A 13,099-nucleotide genomic window follows, 5' to 3' on the forward strand; every position below is an offset into this window, starting at 1 on the left:
GTGACATCCAACGCCTGTCGAAACAACCTTCACACCAGCTTCTTACTGCTTTACAAATAATAACCCATGCCAAGTGAAAACTGTTGTTTATCTGCTCGTGAAAAAAGGGAGCTGCTTCAACTACCATATCTTCACTCTCTCTCTCTCTCTCTCTCTCTCTCTCTATCTCTCTCTCTCTCTCTCTCTCTCTCTTTCACCGCCCAAGTGGAAGGTTTGTGCGAAATTCACAGTCACGGTCTGCATGGCACGTGCGGCTAAATGGCCCGCCGAGGCCAAGAATCGCAAAACATGAAGCGAACGTCCGAGCGAATTAAAAGTAAAAATCCGTTGCAAGCGTGATCGAACAGGTGCCATGATCACACGCCCTAAGCTTTCGATAAGGAGCTTTTCCATGATCAATGTAAGCAAATGTGCTGTATACAGAGTGTCTGTGTGTGTGCATGTGTGTTTGTGTGCATGTGTGTGTGGGTGTAACTGATTTTTTACACACCTTCCCTCTTCGATGCAGCCCACCAACCTAAATTCATAGCGCGCTACCGAAGAACATCTTCTTTTAGCTGGTTTTCCTTTTCGCTTTCTGCACACCTCTACACATCATAGTACCATCCGTATCGCAAATGCATCACTTGTCAGGCGGCTAGCCACCAAAACTAATGGACGAGCGGGGTGGTGTGTAGGGAAAAGTTTTGCATGTCCGTTCGAAGGAATCAGAGCTCGCCGGATCGGATTAGTTCAGTTCGGGCATTTCCTCTACCACCCTTCCGCCCCACAAACACCAGCACGCGAAGTAGCTTGTGCATTGCTTCTTTTTACGTGCGTCTTTTCCCTTCTTCCATGCTTTTTTTGCCTTGCTTGCCCCTGGTTACAAACCTCCCCGAGTGATCATCGATCGCTGCAGGCATGTTTACTTTTTGCATGTTGCACAAATTAGTGAAGCAGTTAGACGAACTGCCAGCCATCGTACTACGGCTCGCCGCACGTGTGCCATGGGGGAGAAATTGTATAGCAAAACCTGCCTCCTCGCCCTCCGCCAAACCTACCCGTTTTTGCGCTTATCGTCTCTTACAATCGGTCGTAGCTAATATCGGTAACGTGCACCAGCCGGCCGGCCGTTCCTAGTGATCCTTCGGGCGTGCAGTTCGTTGCCTGTGCGTGTTGTGCAGATGTGCATGTACGGATGCATCTCGGGCTTTCACGCTCCAAAAAATTCTAGCAAATGCCTCTTGACGATGTCGGTGCAGCCAGTCAGCTGATTTGTCCGAGTCGCTAGACACAGGCTAGAGGATTGGAACGGCGGGGAACAGCCATGAAGGAAAAACTGTGAGAATGTGTGCATGTGTGTTATCGCTTCGCTGGACACCGGCAGGCCCTTTCTTGCGAGCAGCGATAAAATCTGCCCACAGCTCCTTGAAAGCTATCAGTTGTATAAATACCTTCGAGCAGCCAAGATCGGAAGGAAGTGCATCCAGTGTTCGATCTAGCAGTAGTAGCAGCAGCAGAAGCAGCTTTACAAAGTCTCCTTTGCGTGGCAACAAGAGAAAAGGAAGAGTCATCCTCTCTCCTTTTTGTCCTTCCCGCCCTCCCACCCTCCTCCCCAAACAATCCAGCAACCCTACTCCCTCGGAACACGATGGTTTCGTTCAAGTTTGTGTGCGCGGTAGTGTGCGTGCTGGCGGTGGCCGGCCAAGGATATGCCGCGGAGGACGGTACGGTGCGCGCCCTGCGCAAAGTGTACTCGCTGTGCGAGGATAGTGACGAGCTGCTAAAGTGCATCAAGGTGCAGGCCCTCAAGCTGACCGACCGGGCGATCAAGCTGCCAAGCATCAAGCTGATCGACGGTATGGCGATCGTGAAGAAGGCGGACGGTGGTGAATCGAGCACCCGCGCCCTGAACGAGCCGACGCTCGGCGAACACGACCTGGCTAAGCTGTCCTCGGCCAAGATCGACGAGCTGCTGTTCCAGCGGGCCCAGCGCTTCATGGACGGACACCAGCTCCAGCTGAACGTGCCGCGTATGCTCGCCTCCGGCCAGCAGGAAACCGGCCGTCTGGTCGAGGAAGGCCGCAAGAAGATGAAGAAATACCTCGGACCATTCCTCGCTGCAATGGCTATCAAGGGAGGTATCCTGACCATGGTCTACCACTCGATCGCCATCGTCGCCGGTAAGGCGCTCATCATCGGCAAGATCGCCCTGGTCATCTCCGCCATCATCGGTCTGAAGAAGCTCGTCACCCCGGAGGGACACGAGAAGACGACCTACGAGATTGTGAAGCACCCGCACGTCCAGCAGAGCCACACCTACTCCTCCAACCACGGTGACTTCGACACGCACGAGGCCGGCCAGTTCCACCGCAGCTTCGGCAACTCCGTCGACATGGTGATGCAGGATCGCGCCTACCGTGCCCACGTCCCCAAGAACTAAGCCACTGCCTTCGCCAGTGACTGGTGTGGATGGTGATGATGACGACAACTAATACCCTCTCAAAAGAAAAGGAAACCCTGGCCATAACCGCACACAAAAATCGAAACTACTGCGAGCTGCGAAACCACGTTGTCGCGCAAACGGAAGCAATGGAGAACGCCTTACGCTTGGGTCGGTCCAGCCACCTCGCCCATCTCACGGTGAAGGCGTTTGGGGGACTGCTAACTCCACCGCTTCAATCCAGGGACCAACTCAACAACTCATCGGATCTGCTGCGGTCTGCGCTTAGAATTAAGCTATCGTCGCTTCGCCGGAATCGAACCGAATCGGTTCGATTTGGAGCAGCCGGCACAGTTCAACGTGCGCCAAGCAACCGGAAGAGCCAACACAACCTCCCACAACTACCAATTCAGCCAAACACCAAAAACAAACAGTCTACACTCCAGGTGCCCTGGATCTAACACTTCGCATGCACACAGACCTACACAAACACGCCCCTCACACACCACTAGACAAGCAGGCGGAAGCGAATCTGCCATAGCGCAGAAAGGGTTCACGTGTTTTGTATTTATATAATTAATTTAAATTATTTATTTATTAAACCTCAATCCCCAATTCCGTCTCCCGAACAACTCGCCCATTTCATCAGCAGCTCACGTTGGCGCCCGGTGCATCTTGCTGCTCCAGTGGAGGGGCCTGAAGCGCCGGGACAACGGATGCGGGCGAATCTTTTGTCGTCTTCTTCCATTTCCGCGAGCAGACGTTGAAATGTGTAATTAAAATTCCAAAACAAATCGAGCAAAATAAAGAATTATCATTCAAAAAATAAACCATAATGTGTATTTTTGGTCATTGTGAATTACAGCATCCGTAAAACATCAATCAGTTGTTATTAATAATATCTAATATCAAAGATTTTGTGCATTTTGCTTAGAAAACATTTGAGGGGATTTTTTGTAATACTAGAAGTCAGGTACTGAAACAGAACATTGATGATGAACTAATTGTTATAACAAGATATATATCTGCTCAATACTCAACTGCATATCCTTAACTGCCACTTCAAAGCTTCGCTGGATTGTGGCTCCTGTCCTGACGAGTGGAAATGTTCATTTACGTTTCCAGTGCACAAGATATGTGATAAAAGTATAATCGATAACTATCGTGACATTAATTCTAAGTATGCTAGAGCTAAAATATTCGAATTAACTGTACAAAGAACTATCTTGCATAAGTGCAGTTCCTACATAGCAACCTGTCAACATGAATTTGTTCCCCGACGCTCCGCTACTACCAATCTATTTGATCTTGTTTTAACGTGTACTCATTACTTTGACCAACGATTTCAAGTAGAGACGCTATATAACAATATGAAAGCTGCCTTTGATAGTGTGAAACATAAACTCCTTGAAAAGAAACTTCTGCACATAGGTCTCTCATATGATACTATTTCATGGATTAAATCATACATATCAAAATCGTTGATACAGAGTCAAAATTGATAATGTTGTGTCTGAAGAGTTCGTTAGTTTATCTGGAATACCCCGAAGTAAAAAGTTAGGGCCGTTGTTTTTCTTGCTGTTCATCAACGATTTGATCACTTACCTTCCACCTTCCTGATGTATGCTGACGATGTTAAACTGTTTTTGCCTATTGAAACTCACGATTATTGTTATTTATAGAACTCGCAATTGCCAAATGCTTTATAATAACGTTTCACAGATTAAAGCACCCAATTTATTTCGATTATTATGTGGCAGGTAGGACGTACTTCATCGGCAACATGTGTGTGATTTAGGATTGACTTTGCACCAAACTTTCCATTGCCCATTGACAACATTGTTAGGAAGGCTTTTACATTTTTAAAATTTATTTATCGTGCAATTAAAGGCAATTTAACGACTGAATTAATCATTTTTATTTAATCTCTCGACTGATTCGTATAACATGAACCTTCTTTTACTTTTCAATTTTGGTGATAATAGAGACTGATTGATCTAGGAATTAGTTAGGCAGTTACATGAATAAATAAATAAATAAATAAATATAGTTTAATGATACTTCAGATTCGAAAAACTGATACAAACGAAACTGACAAAATATAGCTGGAAATAGTCGCCCTCTTCAGACCTTGTTTGACCTAATATAGGAAAACAATTGACATATTTTGAGTATTTTTGTCACTGCTGATCGTGTTTTGAAATTTGTTTCAACCAACAATTTGGTGTCATATATGTCATGAGTGTTAAACATTAAAGTAATAATCGTATATCATAATATAGTATTTCGCTAATATACTAGGGGCATGCAATAGTCATGTAATGTATACATTGTGAATTTACGACTCATTTCTTCAAGTTAAGCTAAATGTAATTATAATTATTTTTCCAAAGTAACCAAAACAATAATCGTTGATCTATGTACTCTATCTTACGCACAAATGTAAACATAACTATGTCGCTACTACCTTGAATGAATTCATAAATAGCCTCTTACAGTGTTTCAAAAAATCATAAAACGAACCTAAAAAATCACGGAAAACAACCAACAAAGCATGGGAAGCTTTGTAATAAACTTCATATCCGCGAAAGATCACATTACTTATCAATTTTGCATTTCGGACATTTTTGAAATGTTATGGGAAAGTTTGTATAGTCCTTAGTAGGTCTCATATTCTTAATGAAGGTACGATCGTCCCAAGATTATATTTTCTATTTCCAACTAGAAACTGCAATCCACCAAGAATTGATACAATGTGCAGTTTAAGTCCTTATGCAATATTGTTTTAATTACAATTTTTTTCCTTTATTATATGTTACTTAGTTTATCGTAGCCCTATAAAAACCCCTGAAAACAAATTTGCAAACTAGTCAATATGTTTTCCTTTACATGTGACCCCTCAAGTTTCACTACTTCAGTGCGATCAGAGAAAGTGAACAGTCGTGAGTCACATACTTGACGAACTATGTCGGACCATCTCTTACATTTGCTGCAATTTATGCACATTGCTCAGAAAAATATTTGCATAAGACACATTTACCTACTTCAACTAACGGCAATGCGTTCTTTTCGAGCCATTAGGATGTTTTGTTTGGACGGCAAAATTAATTCCGTTCCACGCGAAAAACTCTCTCGCCCAATTGCTCTCCCATCTTGACCTAGCCCGGTCAGCACCACAACGGCACCTTTGTATTCCAAAACAGCTTTACCGCAGCCCTCCGAGGAGAAGCAGCCCTCCTGACTAAACGAAATCGGAAAAGAATGCCAAAAAGCCACACCACATACGAACACGTGCACTGGAACACAGTCGCTTGTTTGCCCTTTTTACAGTCACTTTTCCTTTCGCCAAGCGGCTGAGCACGAATAAAACAAACCCGTTTGTTCTTCACCATTCCGAGCGTCGAGGTGGCTACCGGAACCGTTTTCATGCTGCGCAAATACATGACCTGGTTGACCCGCCCGCCCCAACTCCAATGACTCATAAATCGATCGTACCCCGTGTGAGCTCGAGCTTGCACTTCGCGATGATCGAGATGGATGTTTAAGGGCTTCGGCTATCCAAATAGCAATAAATCTGGCCTATGCTCCCCGAAGCCACTTTCCTGCTCGTAAAAATCGGAGCATAAATCAACGCAACCGACGGTGGTCAATGTGGTGGTGATCGTTCGTCCAGTGTAATGGAAATGCTCTAGACCTCCCTCATTACTGCCCTTTCAAATTCAATCGCACACAATTTGGGTGGAGCCTCTGTGATCGTGCAAACTTTCTAGCGCACTTTTGGTACACTGTTCCAGCTCATCATTGTACAGGTTCAGTGGCCAGAATTGTCGTACGGTTCCTTTCCCTTCGTGATTGCGACTCTGCAATAGTTCTCCATCCATGGGTCACTGTATTACTAGATTTGTTAGATGAGCACTTTCGATTTCCTTTCGAGATAAAATAAACCACGCCTGACTAAACAATTTATTTGGGATCTTCTATTCCTCAAGTGAAGTAACAGCTAACAGCTCTGCACAACATAAAAAAGCATCACTTTTACTGAATAATTGCAATCAATCCTGGGCGCATGACTTTCCTGAAGCCTAGCTTTAATCTGCTGTCAAATGATCCGGCTCCACCTCCACCCGGAGTTGATGAAATACAACAACATCCCTCCTCACTCATGTCGGCTATGCAAACTCTCTCACGCCCAGTCCGGTGTTAATCGCTTATTTTCCAAACCATTAATCTTGCAAACCATGATTCAACGTAAGCCGATCGACGTTGACGACCATCGCAAGTGCAGTTGTGATGACCGAGACGTGTTCGCTCCTCTCACGCTATCCTAGTTATTGGTGTAGTTTGTGCACATAGTGTCTGACAAGTGCTTCGTTCGTGCGTGTTTGTTCATCCATCTTCAGATCCTCGTTTCCGACAAAAAAATCATCCATTACAAGAAACGTAAAGAGTAACAGTAACAGTTAAACCACACATTCAATCGGTAACATTGAGACATTGGGCCTAAAGAAAAATAATTTGACCAGACAAAATTTAAACTTTCATCCGTCTATGCACTACGCAATATTCTACAGCTTCCCTAAAACCATCATCAAAATGGCAATAAAACATTGTCTGACACCGTCAAACTGACCTCCATCGACGGTCATTAGAGCTCAACGTCACCTTCGCTCCCACGATCAATTGCGTACGCCCTCACTCCTTCACATCACACTTAAAGCGAGGCCCAACTTACCATACAGGACTGCCAGTTTGCTCCGATATTTCAAAACGCGGTGAAAGAAAGTCCGCCTCGAACGGCAAATGCACAACAAAACGGTTGCATCCGCTTTGGCTTCACATTGGATGTACTTTTTCTTTCATGCCTTCAATCCTCTCAGTTTCCTCGCCGGTCCGTGTAGCGATCAGTTCAGTGTTGGATAGGTGGGTTTTGCAATCTATCTGAGCTCAGCCTGTCAGCCAGAGTGGTTGGGGATGGTTTTCGCTATCAACGGCACTATCACTTCAAGTGGTGGAATTTAAATTAATAGTTATTCAAATAATGTTGCCATGGTACTGCTGCTTCATATCCGACGGAAACTAGCTATCTCGTCGCGTAATTGTGCAGTAAAGCATGAGCTGTTTCAAGTTTACCACATTGTGCACGGTAAAAGTATAAAAATATAAACCCGGTGGTCTGTTGCTTGTAGTGTACAGTTACTGTTGAACATTAAACGAACTAATAGCTTAATATTGAAGAGTATGATGCTTAATAATGTCGATAACACTGATAGACGGAAAAATAAATGATATACACGATACTATTTACTGTATGTAATGTAGCATATCGTAGTGTAAATTTGCATATGAGCAAAAATTCATTGAATTTTTAGATAAAAAACGTTATTCGATCGTTTGCAGTCGTTAATGTCAAAAAAAATCGCGTAATCCAAATATCGTTGTTCAGCAAGGAATGTAATATTCAACCAAATACGTCTCAGTGAAATTATAATTGATCAATCGACGTTTTATTCAAACTTAGTTTTTTAAAGCGAACGTAGTATTGTGTATTGAGTAGTATCGAGCTATTAAATTGAACAATTTAGTTTGAAATCATCGTTTTATTACCATAAAATAGCTATTTCAAGAAACTGCATTTGTTATTTCATCTTCATTTTACTTGTATTGTATATCTTAATATTGATCTCTAACTGTCTTTAATAAAATAATTTCTACCTATGTGGCGAACACTATTCTTAAACTTGGTACAATTCAAAACAAATATTCTTGTTGATGATATCTTTACAGATGGTTTTGGTATGCATGGACCTACATCGAATTACAAATTATATTATTTTTGCTTACAGAATGATTCACTAACTAGTTCATATTCGTAACTACAACCATCAAATATTACATATTGTGAAATTCAATAGTAGAATAGTTTGATATTTGTCGTTTATTAACAAGATAAGCAGCAATTACGTCATGATTTACTAATGACATTATAACATAGATAATATTTGTTTCTATAACAGTAAAACTAAAATCATTCAATTAAATTTTTTATATATATAAATAGCAACATACGAATCAAACACCGGCCGATTCATTCTATGCTCATTCATGATACCAACACCTATTCGTCCTCGATCAATCATATGTTCACTTTCCCTCTTAATTTACCTCGTCCATCCCAGCGCAACAATTTCCACACAGCTCGCAACTACTTCTGTCAAGGTATGTGCGACCGTGGCCATGTTCGTGCATCGTGTCCATTGCACTACATTCTTTCGTGTTCCCCTACCACTGGCGCTACACTTAATGACCATCCCGTGGGAGTCATAAGCGCTGGTGTTCATTTATAACCCACCAAGGAAACAATCCAAACACGCCGAAACGTGCATCAGGTGGAAAAAGGAACACAGCGTACAACGTGCCACAACAGCCACCAACTGCCAAGTGCCAAGTGTCAAAAAGGTGTGTCTATGCATGTGCACATAAATGCATCGTCATATAGTTAATTCCTTAGGATTTACCCGGAAGGGCGCACCACTTTCTCGTATGTGCGGAAAGGGCAAAACACGATCGACGTTTCGGAGGAAAAACCTCTTCCGGCCAGAACGAATTGCTACTGAACTGCGCCTCAACCGTTTCGATTATATACCGTAGGCCACCAGACAGGGGGGAGCCCGATTTTAATTTAATTTTCACCCATCTTCCTCTCGCTCTCACCTACCCGTGATTGTTTTGTTACGTTTTCGCACATTTGCCGTTTGGTGTGTTTTTTGGAGAAAGCTCTTTTTGCTGCCATTATTTTCTAAACACCCCTGATGACTTATTAAATTCTCATTTAAACTAAAGAAGCAAAGCCCCGCTACCGGTCGAATTGTTTTCAATGCATTGAAAACCTGCCCTCTCGCCGCAGTGGTGGTTCACGCTTCTTCGCAACGGCCTCACCCATTAAATGTGCCGCTCGGATAATTATGACGAATTTTGAGATGCATCAATCGAAAACGATCCATATCTCTAAGCGGTAGACCTAAAACAGCCAACAGTTCCTATCACGTGTTTTGCTTCATATCTTGCTTTTGCCGGTCGCAAACGAACAAACTGCAATCCCGAAAGCGAGCATTGCCGTTTTGTGCGTACGTTTTGTTGTTGTTTTTTTTTTTCAAGGGAAGAGAAAGCCATGTCTTATGGTAGCATAATTGAATTAAACTTTTAGCTTTTGTTTTTTGTTAACACTCTTTCCGCGGATTTTCGTAGTCATGCGTAGGGGGGTATTTTTTGGGGCCGTCATCGTGCAACATTGTTTTTATCTACACGCGTACAAGCGTATCCGTTCCGGACGAGTTCGGCTGAGTTATAGGGAATTGTATTATTTTTTTCGTTTTGTTTCTTTTTTTATTGACCAATGTGTAATAAAACATGAATTCGGCTTCCTGTGATACATGATAAAAACATAAGACAAAGCGTGAGCTATGCCAGTGGTACACTTCATTAATTTCATGTGTTTTCAACAGCAGAGGTGATTCGTTTATTACCATTTAAATTTATTTTTTATTCACTAATCTATTCTGATCTATTGAACTAACGATAGAAAGTCCAGCCCTTACTGGTAAAAAAGGTAATTCTGCAAACCCTAATGTGTCTCAAAACTTCATAAAAGAAGAAGCAGAAAAGTCTTAACAAAAAGTTATACAGTTTATAACAAAATTAATCTCTAGAAAATACCGCCTTTCAAACGATTCCAAACCGCTGCTTACTACTCTTCCTCGAATAACCCACTGAAGACGAAAGACTTCAACAGTAACAACGACAACGAACCTCACATTTCATACGCCAAAATTATTCCCTTGTGTTCCCGTTCCCATTCCCGTGGTACTGGGCCAGTTTCCCACACATTTCTGCCACCCGAACCGCACTCATATGTATGCGTATATGCATTTCACAAATTAGTAAAGAAAATATATTCTACCACCCCTCCACGAGCTACATTCGGTTCATCACTGTCTTCAAATGCTCGCTCCCTCAATAGCTCTTTCTTTCGCCAGTAACTATTCTGCCCGGGCACACAAGCGGCACACGCCTGTGAATCATGCATTCGCGCTCAGTTTATCTCATACAAACAATCACTTCTTCTCACATTAGATTACCAATCATCCGCCGGAACAGTTCGCCGGCAGCCGGCGGAAGAAAGTAACCCGCCGGGGGAGGAACATTAAAAAAAACCCTCGGAGCTGGTATAGAAATGGTACCACTCGCTCGCTCTACCCTTTTCTTTGCGTTGCAAAAAGAGTTCATGCCCGTAGCTGCACTCGACTGCGGAGTGTGATTGCAGTGACAACTAGGTTGCACTTTTGTGCGATGCGAGACCCCGGGATGGAATGTGATTGAGAGTGGAGTCACAAACATCTAACCACATCATAATGCGGTCGGACTAATTCGAGTTCACTTTTCACAACAACACAGCAAAATGTAATCCAGGACGCGGTCCCTTTTCGGATGCGAAAGGGCTCAAGAACAGGGCAGGAGCCTGTGCTATGCGTCTTATCACTAATTTGTACAATGTTTTCATCAGCAACGGGTCCGAATCTTTCGATCAACGGCTCAGCATACCAAGCAGACAAAAGCACCGTACGTCAAAGTGCAACGAACTTCCGCTTGCCGTCACAGCATCTCGACCCGCAACACCATTGTTTCGCGACTTTGACATACTTTTCCCGCACTGCAGCACGCTACATACACGATGCAACAAAAAACGAGTGCAGTCAGTGCAGTTAAGAGATGGCTGGCTCCCTTGCAACACCATCCTACCGCGGATCGCACAGGTTCAAAGGTGACTGAACTGAACTTCCGAAAGCTCGGCTCGTGCTAGGGTTCAAATCGATTATCGATGCGTCGATGCGGGCCGATGGTGTCTTCTCAACGTTGATCGAACAGTACTTGGTTTTTTTTTTAATTTCTGCCACTACAGCGTCCGGTAGCGTACGGATCCGACGACAATGCTAGATGCAAGCAATCAGCAATTCGACCTCGAAACTTGGTATGAGAGGAAAATTTCTCCGCGCAGGGGAACATGATTTATCATCACGCTGGGGCCGTGCAGCATGTTAACCTTCGTTCGCTGATAAATCGCTGATAAAATGTTTTCCGCCAGGTGTGCGACGGGTGAAAGGTAGTAGTGAACTTTGCGTTTACGCTAGTGCAATTTGCGGCCTTATTCGACCCAAATGAACAAATGGTGCAAGAATATATCATAGTTTTGTACATTTACTAGTGAATACAAGGTCGATTATTTGTCAATTATTAGAAGAAAGTAAACTTTAAAGTGTATTCCTGGTAGGTCTTCAATTTTATTTATGATCTTAGTTAAAATTACTCGTGTTTTTTAGTACTACATGTTCTACGGTTTGTAACTATTAGATTTCTTTTACCGCATTTTGCCCACAATTACATTGCTTCTCACACCGTACCCACACACTCTGGGTGTGATAATGCTCCTCTCATAATCAGTTAACAAACTCACACACACACATACTGCTTTCCAATTCATTTTCTGCAAATTCTCTCGGAACGTGGCCATTATTTTCTTTTTTAGCCGAAGAATGCCAAACGCGTGGGCAAGCGGGAAAAATTTCTCCATCCTTCCACTTTTATCACTCACACACACACAGACACTCCACAGTGACAAATGATTTTCACCTTCGGTGCGCGCCATTCGTAGCGCACCCAGGCCACCGAGCGAGGCTGCGCTGTTGAATGTGGAGGTTTTCCTCTACCCAAGGTGAACGAACGCAGTCTGCGGGTCAATCGTAATGTGATTAGCCAGCGAGTCAGTACGTTGAGTGTGTACGATTCGATCGAAGCGCCTGCAATTGTTCCTGTGCCCTGTTTTACCCTCCTTTTCAGGCCGAACATTGGACGGATGAGGGAAGGAAAATCACGTTTCGTTCGATACAAATCTTACAAAGCCTCTTTCGCAAATCCGTTTCTTCACTTCCTTTGCCATATGGTGCACCGAGGCTGGACAACTCTTTTTTAGGGTCTGAACAACAAGCTATCCACGTGCCAGTTGAGTCAGAATGACAGCAAAGTAGCAACACTTTCACCCACTCTTGTACAATCCAATCCCGATGCCTGGGAGGGACGCATGCCAAGCGTCAAACAATAGCATACCGCAACGATGAAAGCAATTGGTTCACCCATCGGTCAGCTCCACTGACCGACCCAGGCAAGCATTAATTGTCACGTGAATTGAAACGATCGAAGCAAGGGCCCTCCTCTGATCGAGTTATTTTCTTGCCATGACCACCGTATCAATCCTTTCCGATCATTGATTGCTCGATGAACAAGAACTTGGTTCGATCCTCCCAAGACCCAGTCCTTCATCCGGCCCCCTCGCAGAGTGTGATAAATGACGCACGGCAATGTCGTCAGCCCCACGATCTCCATTGTTACTTTCGATCGCAACGAAGCGGAAAACGGCCCGCAAACGCGCAAGACGCGAACAGAGAGCACCCCGTTCGAGCATCATGCCGACACATGTTCCACTCACAAAACCATCGTCAACGTCGTGTTTATGCAGATCATGCTTTTGCCCATTACTTTGTCCATTTGTAGCCATTGCAGCACTGGGCGAGAAAAAAAGAAAAGTGAAAACTTGTGCAGCCCATTTCCGCGGTGCGCGCAAGCTCA

The 13,099-nt window shown here is 43.7% G+C and overlaps 1 protein-coding gene across 1 annotated transcript; it reads left to right on the forward strand.

The window, feature by feature from the left end:
• Nucleotides 1-1,435: 1,435 nt before the first annotated feature.
• LOC120897401 lies at nt 1,436-3,252 on the forward strand. Its single transcript, XM_040302250.1, has one exon. The coding sequence runs from the start codon at nt 1,631-1,633 to the stop codon at nt 2,420-2,422; it is 792 nt and encodes a 263-aa protein (XP_040158184.1). The 5' UTR covers nt 1,436-1,630; the 3' UTR covers nt 2,423-3,252.
• The last annotated feature ends 9,847 nt before the right edge of the window (nt 3,253-13,099 follow it).

The sequence above is a fragment of the Anopheles arabiensis genome, chromosome 2 (assembly GCF_016920715.1).
Source record: "Anopheles arabiensis isolate DONGOLA chromosome 2, AaraD3, whole genome shotgun sequence".
Lineage (NCBI taxonomy): Eukaryota > Metazoa > Arthropoda > Insecta > Diptera > Culicidae > Anopheles > Anopheles arabiensis.

Excerpts from the sequence above, each read along its gene's own strand:
- LOC120897401 (XM_040302250.1), top strand. The coding sequence starts at position 1,631 with ATGGTTTCGTTCAAGTTTGTGTGCGCGGTAGTGTGCGTGCTGGCGGTG.